Source organism: Pelobates fuscus, chromosome 7 (assembly GCF_036172605.1).
Source record: "Pelobates fuscus isolate aPelFus1 chromosome 7, aPelFus1.pri, whole genome shotgun sequence".
NCBI classification, from domain to species: domain Eukaryota; kingdom Metazoa; phylum Chordata; class Amphibia; order Anura; family Pelobatidae; genus Pelobates; species Pelobates fuscus.
The window spans coordinates 13,134,054-13,146,700 of NC_086323.1; the positions used below are offsets into that span (position 1 = coordinate 13,134,054).

The window sequence follows — 12,647 nt, forward strand, 5'->3', positions numbered from 1 at the left end:
TTTGGGAGCCCTCTGTCAGCAATCAGTCGTTTTCATTCCAGAAGCATGCAAACTCTGCATACTGCAGGGAAGCACTTTCCATTAACTGCCCATCAGCACAAAGAAGAAGTTCTGTTTGTCCAGAAAAAATATTGTTACATTTAGCAGCTCTAGATCCACCATAATGCCGTTAACGCAAAAGGAATGTGTTCATTTTATATTAAGGAGATTTGACCAAATAAATAAAAGGTGACGGCAGATCTCCAGTTGGATTTTTTTGATACATTGAGAGTCAATCCACTGAAACAGCAGTTAATACTGTGATACCAAGACATTGCCTTACGGCAGGAGGACAGTTATTCAGCTGGTGGAGTCCACGAATATATTAAAGATTCTGAAAAGGGGGCTCCTTGCCCAACAGATGGTTCAGTAATAAAATCTCTTCTCTAAACAAGGAATACAAACAAATGGTTAGAGGTTTATTGTCCTCAAAGTCTTGTCTGTGATTAGACATGGGTGATAAAATGTACCGGCTGAATGGCTATATTACTGGATCAAGCAGTGACCTGCATCCCCATTTATATGATATGTGCATATCAAATTTGCGCTAAGGAAACCAGGGCATGTTATTGAAAATACAGCTTTCCCTCTTATAAACCTGCTTTGTTGGAAATTTAAAATGTTCATTAGCATTACCGTATCGTGTAATATATATATCACTTACAGAGCCAGTATACAGGCTCTTTTAAATGTGAGTGACCCATTTTTCTTAAAAACAAAAAATTCCAATTTTACCACTATCTAGACCAGTGATGGCGAACCTTTTTGAGCCCGAGTGCCCAAACCGCAATACATGCCAACTTTTTTTCCCTCAAAGTGCCAACATGGCAATTAAACCTGAATACTGAGGTTTACGTTTAGAAAAAACTACTCGTACAGTTAACAACTTTTGTTTTAAAAGAAGAACACAACAGAGATTTAAATTATGAAAATGTAAAATAATGATATAAATTAAGCTTATATTAGTATCTCCAACAAATGCAATACATACACACAGACTGCTGAACACATTCACACACCAACTGCTTAATACAAACACACACACCGAGGCACAGACAGACTGCTAAATACACACACAGTCCGCTAAATACACGCACACTGCTGAGTACGCAGTCTGCTGAATACACGCACGCAGTCTGCTGAATACACACACACACACACTGCTGAATACATAAAGACTGCTGAACACACACACATATACTGCATTGAGGGGTGCAGTGTATGTGTCTGTGTGTAATGTTGTGTGGGGGGTTGGGGTGCAGTGTGTGGGGGGTTGGGGTGCAGTGTGTGGGGGGTTGGGGTGCAGTGTGTGGGGGGTAGGGTGCTTTGTGTGGGGGGGGGGTAGGGTGCTTTGTGTGGGGGGGTAGGGTGCTTTGTGTGGGGGGGAGTAGGGTGCGCTGTGTGTGGGGGGGTAGGGTGCTGTGTGTGGGGGGGTAGGGTGCTGTGTGTGGGGGGGTAGGGTGCTGTGTGTGTGGGGGGGTAGGGTGCTGTGTGTGTGTGGGGGGTAGGGTGCTGTGTGTGTGTGGGGGGGTAGGGTGCTCTGTGTGTGGGGGGGGGTAGGGTGCTCTGTGTGGGGGGGGTAGGGTGCTGTGTGTGGGGGGGTAGGGTGCTGTGTGTGGGGGGGTAGGGTGCTGTGTGTGTTTGGGGGAAAGGGTGCTGTGTGTGTGTTTGGGGGAAAGGGTGCTGTGTGTGTGTTTGGGGGAAAGGGTGCTGTGTGTGTGTTTGGGGGAAAGGGTGCTGTGTGTGTGTTTGGGGGAAAGGGTGCTGTGTGTGTGTGGGGGGGTAGGGGTGCTGTGTGTGGGGGGGTAGGGGTGCTGTGTGTGGGGGGGTAGGGGTGCTGTGTGTGGGGGGGTAGGGGTGCTGTGTGTGGGGGGGTAGGGGTGCTGTGTGTGGGGGTGGTAGGGGTGCTGTGTGTGGGGGGGGGTAGGTGTGCTGTGTGTGTGTGGGGGGTAGGGGTGCTGTGTGTGTGGGGGGGTAGGGTGCTGTGCGTGTGGGGGGGTAGGGTGCTGTGTGTGTTTGGGGGAAAGGGTGCTGTGTGTGTGTTTGGGGGAAAGGGTGCTGTGTGTGTGTTTGGGGGAAAGGGTGCTGTGTGTGTGTTTGGGGGAAAGGGTGCTGTGTATGTGTTTGGGGGAAAGGGTGCTGTGTGTGTTTGGGGGAAAGGGTGCTGTGGGGGGGGGGGGGGGGGTAGGGGTGCTGTGTGTGTGGGGGTAGGGGTGCTGTGTGTGTAGGGGTAGGGGTGCTGTGTGTGTGGGGGGTAGGGGTGCTGTGTGTGTGGGGGGTAGGGGTGCTGTGTGTGTGGGGGGGGGTAGGGGTGCTGTGTGGGGGGGGTAGGGGTGCTGTGTGTGTGGGGGGGGGGGGTAGGGGTGCTGTGTGTGGGGGGGGTAGGGGTCCTGGGGGTAGGGGTGCTGTGGGTAGTGGGAGTAGGGGTGCTGGGGGTAGTGGGAGTAGGGGTGCTGGGAGTAGGGGGAGTAGAAGGAGTAGGGGTGCTGGGGGTAGTGGGAGTAGGGGTGCTGGGGGTAGTGGGAGTAGAAGGAGTAGGGGTGCTGGGGGTAGTGGGAGTAGGGGTGCTGGGGGTAGTGGGAGTAGAAGGAGTAGGGGTGCTGGGGGTAGTGGGAGTAGGGGTGCTGGGGGTAGTGGGAGTAGAAGGAGTAGGGGTGCTGGGGGTAGTGGGAGTAGGGGTAAGTTATTAAATCAGTATCCCTTCCCTTCTTGTTACCTTTGGTGAAGGGGAGGGGGGGAACACAGTCATCCCTGGTGGTCCGGTGGTGGTATGCAGGACAGGACAGGTCCTGCATACAGGTCCCGCGATGCTGTGTGGAGCGTTGCCATGGTAACGCGCGGCAACGCTCCACACAGCTCGCGGGAGGACGGGAGAGCTGCTTCCTCGATCCCTCCCCCCTGCTTCCGGTCCTGCTGACACGGAAGCAGAGTAGGCGCCTGCCGTTTTGGGCAGGCAGGCGCCTACTCTGCAGTGATGGCAAAGCTATGGCCGCGTGCCCACAGAGAGGGCCCGGCGTGCCACCTGTGGCACGCGTGCCATAGGTTCGCCATCACTGATCTAGACTATATTCTATTCTTGTAAGTTTTTTATAGACGCACATAATTTGAAGTACTCGTTTTTTTTCTCCCCACTACGGGTACAGGGTTTACTTGTATACGTGTTTTTTGTGTATTACTGACTCGTGGATCAGGGCTGCAACTTCTGATTGATTGGTTAACTAAACCGATACGGTGTTATCAACTTTAGCTTTACAGCTATGCTGCTGAATGATCCCAGGGTCATTTACTACAGTGAGAACTCAAAGTGAATTGAAGGTGAATATTACATCTAAATAGACAAAATGATCTAATCAGCTATGCTTTCATTTCGGCTAATTGAGTAAATAACCCCGTTAGTTATTATCCTTAAAGAAAAATAAACTAATGGGTTGTTGTTGTTTTTCTACTATAATGTGAATTGTGGAAGATTGACGTGTGACAAAGGAATTGCAAAATTTTGTTCAAAATAGCTGCGGTACAAAAACAGCAGTTTCTTTCCCAATTCAGCTACTGCGGCCTAAAACGTATAATTCTCCACATTTTCCTGATTAAACCCCGCAGTCTGCTCACAATCACAGATCATTTGATGCCATGATTCGTGTAGCTGTGCATCCCGTTACAGACTATTTATGGATGCTCATTAAACAACCAAGTCCTGCAGTTTGTCAGATCTCATGGCAGTCACGATCTCGGGCATATCACTAATCACTTCGAAATATTGCGGCATTCAAAGAATCCTTTTTACTAGTCTGGATTCCACATTCCAGGCAAGTTCTACAAAACAGCCACGGCCCCTGGGGGCAATCACTAGCCAACAGATTGTTGGACTGATAAACATAATCGTAAAGGAATAGAATCATATATTAAATAAATTTAAAAAAAAGACAACTACCGTATATTTTACAATCAGGAACATCCCTCACTCCCAGGAATGGGCCAGAAATGTTTCATTTCACTTTCATTGCGGAAAGCTGAGCTATTCTTTATTTGTAAATGAAATGTTCCTGTGGGTTGTTCCAGTTTCATATTTTTTTCCTGCACAATTCCCCATTACACATAATTTCACAAGTATTTAAGGGATAATAAAAAGTGACAAACTAGGCATAGACACAGACAACATGTCAGTAGGGCTGAATAACAAATACCACTGTGCACACAACGCACTGCTTCAACCAACCAACATTGTAACAGGAGCCTGCACAGCTCATCAGTACAGTGCGGTTTATATATCAAGATACAGACTATTTGTTTTTGTCATATTATAACGTCCTCTTATAGGAATAGTATATTCATTCACACAATGCTTAAAACTATTTATTTGAAGTATAGAACAGGACATCAACATCATTTATATCAGCCACGTGCAAAACCTCTCCATGCCTCCCTTGTGGTTGCCAACCCCTCCCTGCATGCATTGTATTGCAGTTTCTAATTCCTATGTAAACAGATTACTTTTTGTTAAATGAAATATAATTATGTATGTAAGCTCGATTGAGCAGGGTCCTCTTCAACCTATGGTTCCCGTAAGTTTATTTGTAATTGTCCTATTTATAGTTAAATCCCCTCTCATAATATTGTAAAGCGCTACGGAATCTGTTGCCGCTATATAAATGGCAATAATAAATAAATAATGTATAAAAACACATCACGGAGATAAAAACATGAGGCCAACATTAGAATATGCGTTACAATTTAAATACACACTTCCACCCAGTGTTAACATATAACAGTACCATCAACAATAACCTTTATGTGAATTTGAGTAAAATCAAATTTGAATTGTTGAATTTTTCCATATTATTGAAAAAAAAATGATTTTTTTTTTTTAAAGAAAAGATACTTCCCCCTCCTTACAAAACTCTCAGTACTTAGGAAATGTCTGAAGCAAAAAAAATTACCTTTCGCAGGTCATCCAATCCATACTCCACGGCCGAAGTTAGCACCTCCAGGGTCTGCACACATCAAAAAACATAGTGTGAGCCTTTTAACCTTGTAATTACCCTTCCATTAAAACTTTAAAATCTGCGATCCTCTTCTAACAAGTTTCCCCCCCCCAAAAAAATTTGCTCTGTTTACTTAGCATCCAGCCGTGGCTGTCAACAGCTGCTATGTACTATAATCCTCTGCAAAGCTAATGGAATTATGGGATATGCAGTCCAGGACAGGTGAATGCCTAAGGTTTTCAAATAACTCTTAAAAATACAAAAATGACATCAATCAATTACTATGACCAACAAACTTTCTCTTTAACTTATTTTATTAATATGTTTTAGTGATTACAAGGGGCAGTGAGAGGAGTGGACAATATTCCCTCTGGGAATATCGGTCCCATCAACCATTCAAACAATGGGTACAGTTACGGACGGAGGAGCGTTTTACAGATACTGCCTTGTTTTTGGATTGTTTTGCACAACATTTTGTATTTGGTGTTCATCTGTTCTGTGCTCCTAACTCTAACTTTCTTATAATTTTGCTAAAATCTCTGCAGCCCTAAAGTCACCCTGTTACACACATTGGCTACTTTGTGGAGTTGCATTAACACTATGATTGGAGCTAATCACAAGCTGAAAGCAGCCAACGTGATTTCTTCCAGCTTGAGCAACAGTTCCAGTCCTGTCTGTGCATGAAGAAAAGCAGCGGTCAGTGCTGTATGACACATCCCATTGAAGATATAAACCATTACACAAAGCAAAGCAAGAGCTGATCGCAATCACAGTTATACATCAGTCACTTAACCACTTCCTGGACACAGCATCAGACAGGAATAGAAGTTGAGCAACTGAACTGTGGAACATAACAAAACCTTGTGATAAATGGGTCAAACACAAAAGACAATATCCGTGATGTTATGCAACCTGATGCTGGCTCAGTAAGATTAACCCTGACTGTACCTTCTACATCGTCTTCCATCTGGTTCTGCTGCACCGTGCCCGGTCCCCTGGCTTTTTACAGTTTGGCACTTAATTGGTTCCCCCTTGCACCTCTGGTCGAGCCCGCTTCTTATTTATTTCTATAATGGAGGTTCCCCTTCGCCAACAGATATATCAATTTCATTGCAATTTGCAAAGAATTTATTGGCCAAGAGTGTCGGTTTATGTTCTGAGCCAATGAATTCCATCAAAACACAGGCAGGTTTGGTGCCACCAATGCAGAAGTAGGAACTTTGTTTTTTGATATTTTAAGAAGAGGCCAGTCCAGGTATGTGTCAAACTGTTCTAAAGAACTTTCTTTGGCTCTTATCGCGGGAATGGCACCAGGGGACTCTAGAAAACACAACCAATAGAGATGGCTATAATGGTTATAATGTTTAGGCTATCCTTTTAATTAGGGCAGCAACACCATCTTTTAGTTAACTGTTGGAGTTAATCCATACATGGGCTGATCAGGAATTTATTTTTATATGTTTGGCATTAAGGATTTTAGAGATCAGTCTGTTTAAGTTAGAGGTTTTTAAGACTAAGGTTTGTAGTGTTTAGGCTTTTTTAGGATATAGGGTCCACTGAAGGACTGCATCACCAAAGCCCTAATACTTAACCCTTAAACAAGTTTGCATTAACTCAAGAGCATTGAAAATGGCAGCATTGACTGCATGATAAGATGTTCAAAGCCCACAAACAGGTTTTAAAAATGCCATGTATATATTATATAGGTATCTAATAGGCAAGATATTAGGATTGTGTAAAAATCTTTAGAATGCACTCACAATGACACTGTTGAGAGTTACACTGTTGGTATAGAGGAACTCCAACACGGCCAGGAAGACATCGGGATTCATGTCTGCCAACACAAACGGAACCTGCAACTCCTCAGAGGACTTCTTCTCCTTTAACTGATTGAGGAACATGCCATGGAAAACCTTACAACGACTGGCCAAGATGCAGCGATGAGCGTGAATGACCTGACGTCGCTTTCCTACCACGAATGTGACGTCACTGTGGGGAGAAAAGAGAGAATGTGTCAGCGGACTCATGAAGAGGTCAAGAAATGAACAGCCTTTTACCATTAGCTAGTGCACACTCTTCAGAAGATTAAAAACTTCCTAAAAGACATCTGTTCATAGAGCCACCATCAAACATCCCTGGAGGCACACATGTATAAATCCAGTGCCGGACAGCTTCTGAGTCCTGGTGGTGGCAAATTACTTATACACTAAGAAAATACCTGAGCATCACGCAAATCAGCTATATAAAAAGGCATGTGCAGAGAATAGGTTGGGAAACCAGAGCAATAAAACTTCTCAAATTGACCAAAAGAAAATTAATCTAGGCCTCGCACAAGGAAACCCACAAAAATCAGTAGTGAAAGATCAGTACTTGTAATAGACAATTCTAAGCATTTATTCTTCACTTAAAAACCTTTATAAGTAAATGGGACTTGGGCCAGCTTGCAATCTAGGAAACATAAGCTATAAAAAGACAAGAGGAAAGACAAACAAGTGGCATAAGAGGCTCGAGTGAATGTGGACAAGCAGAGCTGGAAGGAGGCGAGTGAAGTTTACTGATCAGCCACGAATTGTGGCATTGATTTAATACCTTTGGATGAGTTTTTCAAGTGGGTTTATATTTTTGGATAAACTTTAAAAATCTATATTTTAATATTTTTTATATATGATGGATTTTTAGATTTTTTTTAATTTTTATTTATATTTTGACACAAAATGTTTTAATTTTTTAAAGTTTATATAAAGATATTAAATCATTTAAAAGGCTTATCCAAAAATAATCCTGTCAGTGAGAGTAGTACGTACGTAAACCGCGGACAGAAAGAGGGCTCCGGCAGAGGAGAGTGACAGAAAAGGTTTGAACCTATGAATCAGGGAGTACATTTAATGAAAGGTTGAAGCATTACGAGTTTTGTATTTTAATGTTAATATTTAGAACTGTTTCCCACAAGGTACAGGAACCCAATGTAAAGATTGGCAAAGGGAGATGTGCGACAGGAGGGATACGAGAAGATATAAACCGGTCAACAGCAATCATTACGGACTGCAGAAATACATGATACATAGTCACCAACCAACAGATATACTTACCTGAATACTGCTCCCAGAACACTCCGTATTACAACATCTGATGGCAGCAAGCATACCCACATATCATGTCGGATTTGTATTTTTAAAATACCGATAAATAAGAGGAAATAATGAACATAATTTGGGACAGATACAATCTTGCTGTCATTCATGACATTTTTGCATGACTTATTGTCAGGATGTAACTAACCCTCGCCTGTGGAGTAAAGGTTGGAATCTACAAAGAAAGATTTGACAGATGAGAAAGATGGATAGTGACATTGAGACAAGTTAATGGTCCTTACAAAACAAGGCTGAACAACATGCCTCTGAGGAGGGAAAACAGAGCGTCAGCGAGACCTGAACTTGAAAAGGTGGCCAGGTCAGGGGAACACTAAAAAGCTAATCGAAGCAGACACAAGAGCCAAGGTCAAAACCAAAATCAATCAATCACTCACAGAAACCAGCAATACCAGCTACCAAAACCCACAAAAAGCCACGTGAGTAGTATGGAAGTCACATATTTCACAACTGTCACTTTTTCGTAAGGACAGTCCCTATTTTGGGCCCGAATCCCTCTTTTTCTATCCTAGTGTCCTTTCTAGGAGCTCCATATTGTTGCTGTGTCTGAGTGTAACAGAGCTCCACAGCAATAATACTCCCAGTAATGTGTCTGAGTGGATAACAGAGCTCCACAGTAATAATACTCCCAGTAATGTATCTGAGTGTATAACAGAGCTCCACAGTAATAATACTCCCAGTAATGTGTCTGAGTGTGTAACAGAGCTCCACAGCAATAATACTCCCAGTAATGTGTCTGAGTGTATAACAGAGCCCCACAGCAATAATACTCCCAGTAATGTGTCTGAGTGTATAACAGAGCCCCACAGCAATAATACCCCCAGTAATGTGTCTGAGTGTATAACAGAGCCCCACAGCAATAATACTCCCAGTAATGTGTCTGAGGGTATAACAGAGCTCCGCAGTAATAATACTCCCAGTAATGTGTCTGAGTGTATAACAGAGCTCCACAGCAATAATACTCCCAGTAATGTGTCTGAGTGTATCACAGAGCTCCCCAGTAATAATACTATCAGTACCGTGGCTCTGGGCAATTGCTGCCTCTTCAGTTTATCTCCACTGAGCTAAACAAACCAGGAAGTAACAGGACCGGTAATCTGATTGACAGCCGGGGGGGTGTAACAACAGGCCTGCCAACCATCCTAATTTTCAGGTCCTGTCCCATGACCAGGACTTTGTTCTCTGTGTTCCCTCTTTTGAGGACACCAGAGAACTATCCTCAACAAACATAGCCCAAAAGCATCAGCATACCCGCTAGCACGGTGCTTAGAGCATTAGGACCCTGCAGAGAGCGTTGAAACAGTGCCACCAGTGGGACGCCTGTGTGATGGACAGGTAACCTGGTGTGCATGAATGCTTAGCTGACCTGCCAATCATTTGGTTAGACTCACCCCCTTTTGGCAGCCCCAGTGACCCTATTGCATCATTGACCCGCCCCCTTTCAACCCTCCACCCCAGTCGCAATGCACGGGACGCCAGAATGGTTAATTTACACAAATTACAATTAAAGAATTTCATTGCGAATTAAAGGGGACCATACTTTCATGTATTGTCCCTTTTAATAGTATAGTGGTTATATAGTATAGTGGTTTAATAGTATAGTGGTTCAATAGTATAGTGGTTTAATAGTATAGTGGTTTAATAGTATAGTGGTTAAATAGTATAGTGGTTATATAGTATAGTGGTTATATAGTATAGTGGTTCATTAGTATAGCTGTTTAATAGTATAGTGGTTTAATAGTATAGTGGTTTAATAGTATAGTGGTTTAATAGTATAGTGGTTTAATAGTATAGTGGTTCATCAGTATAGTGGTTTAATAGTATAGTGGTTCATTAGTATAGTGGTTCCTTAGTATAGTGGTTCCTTAGTATAGTGGTTTACTAGTATAGTGGTTCATTAGTATAGTGGTTCCTTAGTATAGTGGTTCCTTAGTATAGTGGTTCCTTAGTATAGTGGTTCCTTAATCATTAAATGTACTTCCTAGATAGAAAATCTAATCGGGAGTACAGAGAGAAGTGGGTTATAGGGGTGGTAATAAGGGCATAACCCTGCATATAGCGCAAAATATTCAACAAATAAAAGGTAAAACACCCCGTACCGAAATGGGCTGCTCTCCTTTAAACCACCCCAGAAACAGCATCTAAGAAAAACAAATAAATGTTATTAAGTAACCATTAAAAACAAGTCACCTAGGAACTCCTATGGCAAGCCTATTAACTGCAAGGCTATAGTAACAATTGCATATGAACAATCACTGGTAGTTGTAGCAATTAAACTTGTACAAAGCTACTGCTAAAAGTGAAATTTGCAATAAAGGCTAAGCCTTGCAGAAAGTCAGGGCTTGCAGGGTTACAAGCACTTAGTAGAAATCGAAAGGATAGGGGAGATAATATACATTGAGAAGAAAATATATAGAGTAGGAATGTTATAGCAATGTTATAACGTAAATCCAGTCAAAAACAGGAGAGAACTGGAAAGAATTAAATAACCTAGCAAAAAAATCCCTACTAGGGCTCACCCCAGCGTACTGAGCCAGACCCGATCAATCCCAGAAGTGGCTATGACACCCTATCAACAGGAGTACACTAAGGTGTAGAAAACAAAATAAACAAAAATCACATCGGTGAAAAATGCCCTGCCCGACGCGCGTTTCGGCGGAATAACCGCCTTTCTCAAGGGCAAGATAGACTGCTTAGAGCTCACCCGTCCTCCGTGTTAAATAGCTCCTGTGTGTCTCCCGCCGGCTCTCGCTAAACGCCATCAGCCGGTATCATCCAATCATCTCATTACGAGTGATTGGATACTGCGCATGTCTCGTGGACCCTTCGCGCATGTCTCGTGGACCCTTTGTGCATGCGTGCCAAACATAGAATCTGTTCACATCATCAGTTCACATTTGCACATGCGCCCCAAACTTAGAATGTGTAACTAGTTCGTTAGTGCGCATGTCATTCCACGAGACATGCGCAGTATCCAATCACTCAATCACTCGTAATGAGATGATTGGATGATACCGGCTGATGGCGTTTAGCGAGAGCCGGCGGGAGACACACAGGAGCTATTTAACACGGAGGACGGGTGAGCTCTAAGCAGTCTATCTTGCCCTTGAGAAAGGCGGTTATTCAGCCGAAACGCGCGTCGGGCAGGGCATTTTTCACCGATGTGATTTTTGTTTATTTTGTTTTCTACACCTTAGTGTACTCCTGTTGCTAGGGTGTCATAGCCACTTCTGGGATTGATTGGGTCTGGCTCAGTACGCTGGGGTGAGCCCTAGTAGGGATTTTTTTTGCTAGGTTATTTAATTCTTTCCAGTTCTCTCCTGTTTTTGACTGGATTTACGTTACAACATTGCTATAACATTCCTACTCTATATATTTTCTTCTCAATGTATATTATCTCCCCTATCCTTTCGATTTCTACTAAGTGCTTGTAACCCTGCAAGCCCTGACTTTCTGCAAGGCTTAGCCTTTATTGCAAATTTCACTTTTAGCAGTAACTTTGTACAAGTTTAATTGCTACAACTACCAGTGATTGTTCATATGCAATTGTTACTATAGCCTTGCAGTTAATAGGCTTGCCATAGGAGTTCCTAGGTGACTTGTTTTTAATGGTTACTTAATAAAATGTATTTGTTTTTCTTAGACGCTGTTTCTGGGGTGGTTTAAAGGAGAGCAGCCCGTTTCGGTACGGGGTGTTTTACCTTTTATTTGTTGAATAGTGGTTCCTTAGTATAGTGGTTCCTTAGTATAGTGGTTCCTTAGTATAGTGGTTCCTTAGTATAGTGGTTCCTTAGTATAGTGGTTCCTTAGTATAGTGGTTCCTTAGTATAGTTGTTTAATAGTATAGTTGTTTAATAGTATAGTGGTTTAATAGTATAGTGGTTTAATAGTATAGTGGTTTAATAGTATAGTGGTTTAATAGTATAGTGGTTTAATAGTATAGTGGTTCCTTAGTATAGTGGTTCAATAGTATAGTGGTTCAATAGTATAGTGGTTCAATAGTATAGTGGTTCAATAGTATAGTGGTTCAATAGTATAGTGGTTCCTTAGTATAGTGGTTTAATAGTATAGTGGTTTAATAGTATAGTGGTTTAATAGTATAGTGGTTTAATAGTATAGTGGTTTAATAGTATAGTGGTTCCTTAGTATAGTGGTTTAATAGTATAGTGGTTTAATAGTATAGTGGTTCCTTAGTATAGTGGTTCCTTAGTATAGTGGTTTAATAGTATAGTGGTTTAATAGTATAGTGGTTTAATAGTATAGTGGTTCCTTAGTATAGTGGTTCCTTAGTATAGTGGTTCCTTAGTATAGTGGTTCCTTAGTATAGTGGTTTAATAGTATAGTGGTTTAATAGTATAGTGGTTCCTTAGTATAGTGGTTCCTTAGTATAGTGGTTCCTTAGTATAGTGGTTTAATAGTATAGTGGTTTAATAGTATAGTGGTTTAATAGTATATTGGTTCCTTAGTATAGTGGTTT

The 12,647-nt window shown here is 42.5% G+C and overlaps 1 protein-coding gene across 1 annotated transcript in view; it reads right to left on the minus strand.

The window, feature by feature from the left end:
• BTBD19 (BTB domain containing 19) overlaps positions 1-12,647 on the minus strand; it is a 70,215-nt gene that overhangs the window by 41,481 nt on the left and 16,087 nt on the right. Inside the window, exons 2-3 of the mRNA XM_063427709.1 lie at positions 6,782-7,010; positions 4,977-5,030 (exon numbers count right to left, since the gene is read on the minus strand). Coding sequence (XP_063283779.1) covers positions 4,977-5,030; positions 6,782-7,010 — 283 coding nt within the window. The remainder of the gene's footprint in view (positions 1-4,976; positions 5,031-6,781; positions 7,011-12,647) is intronic.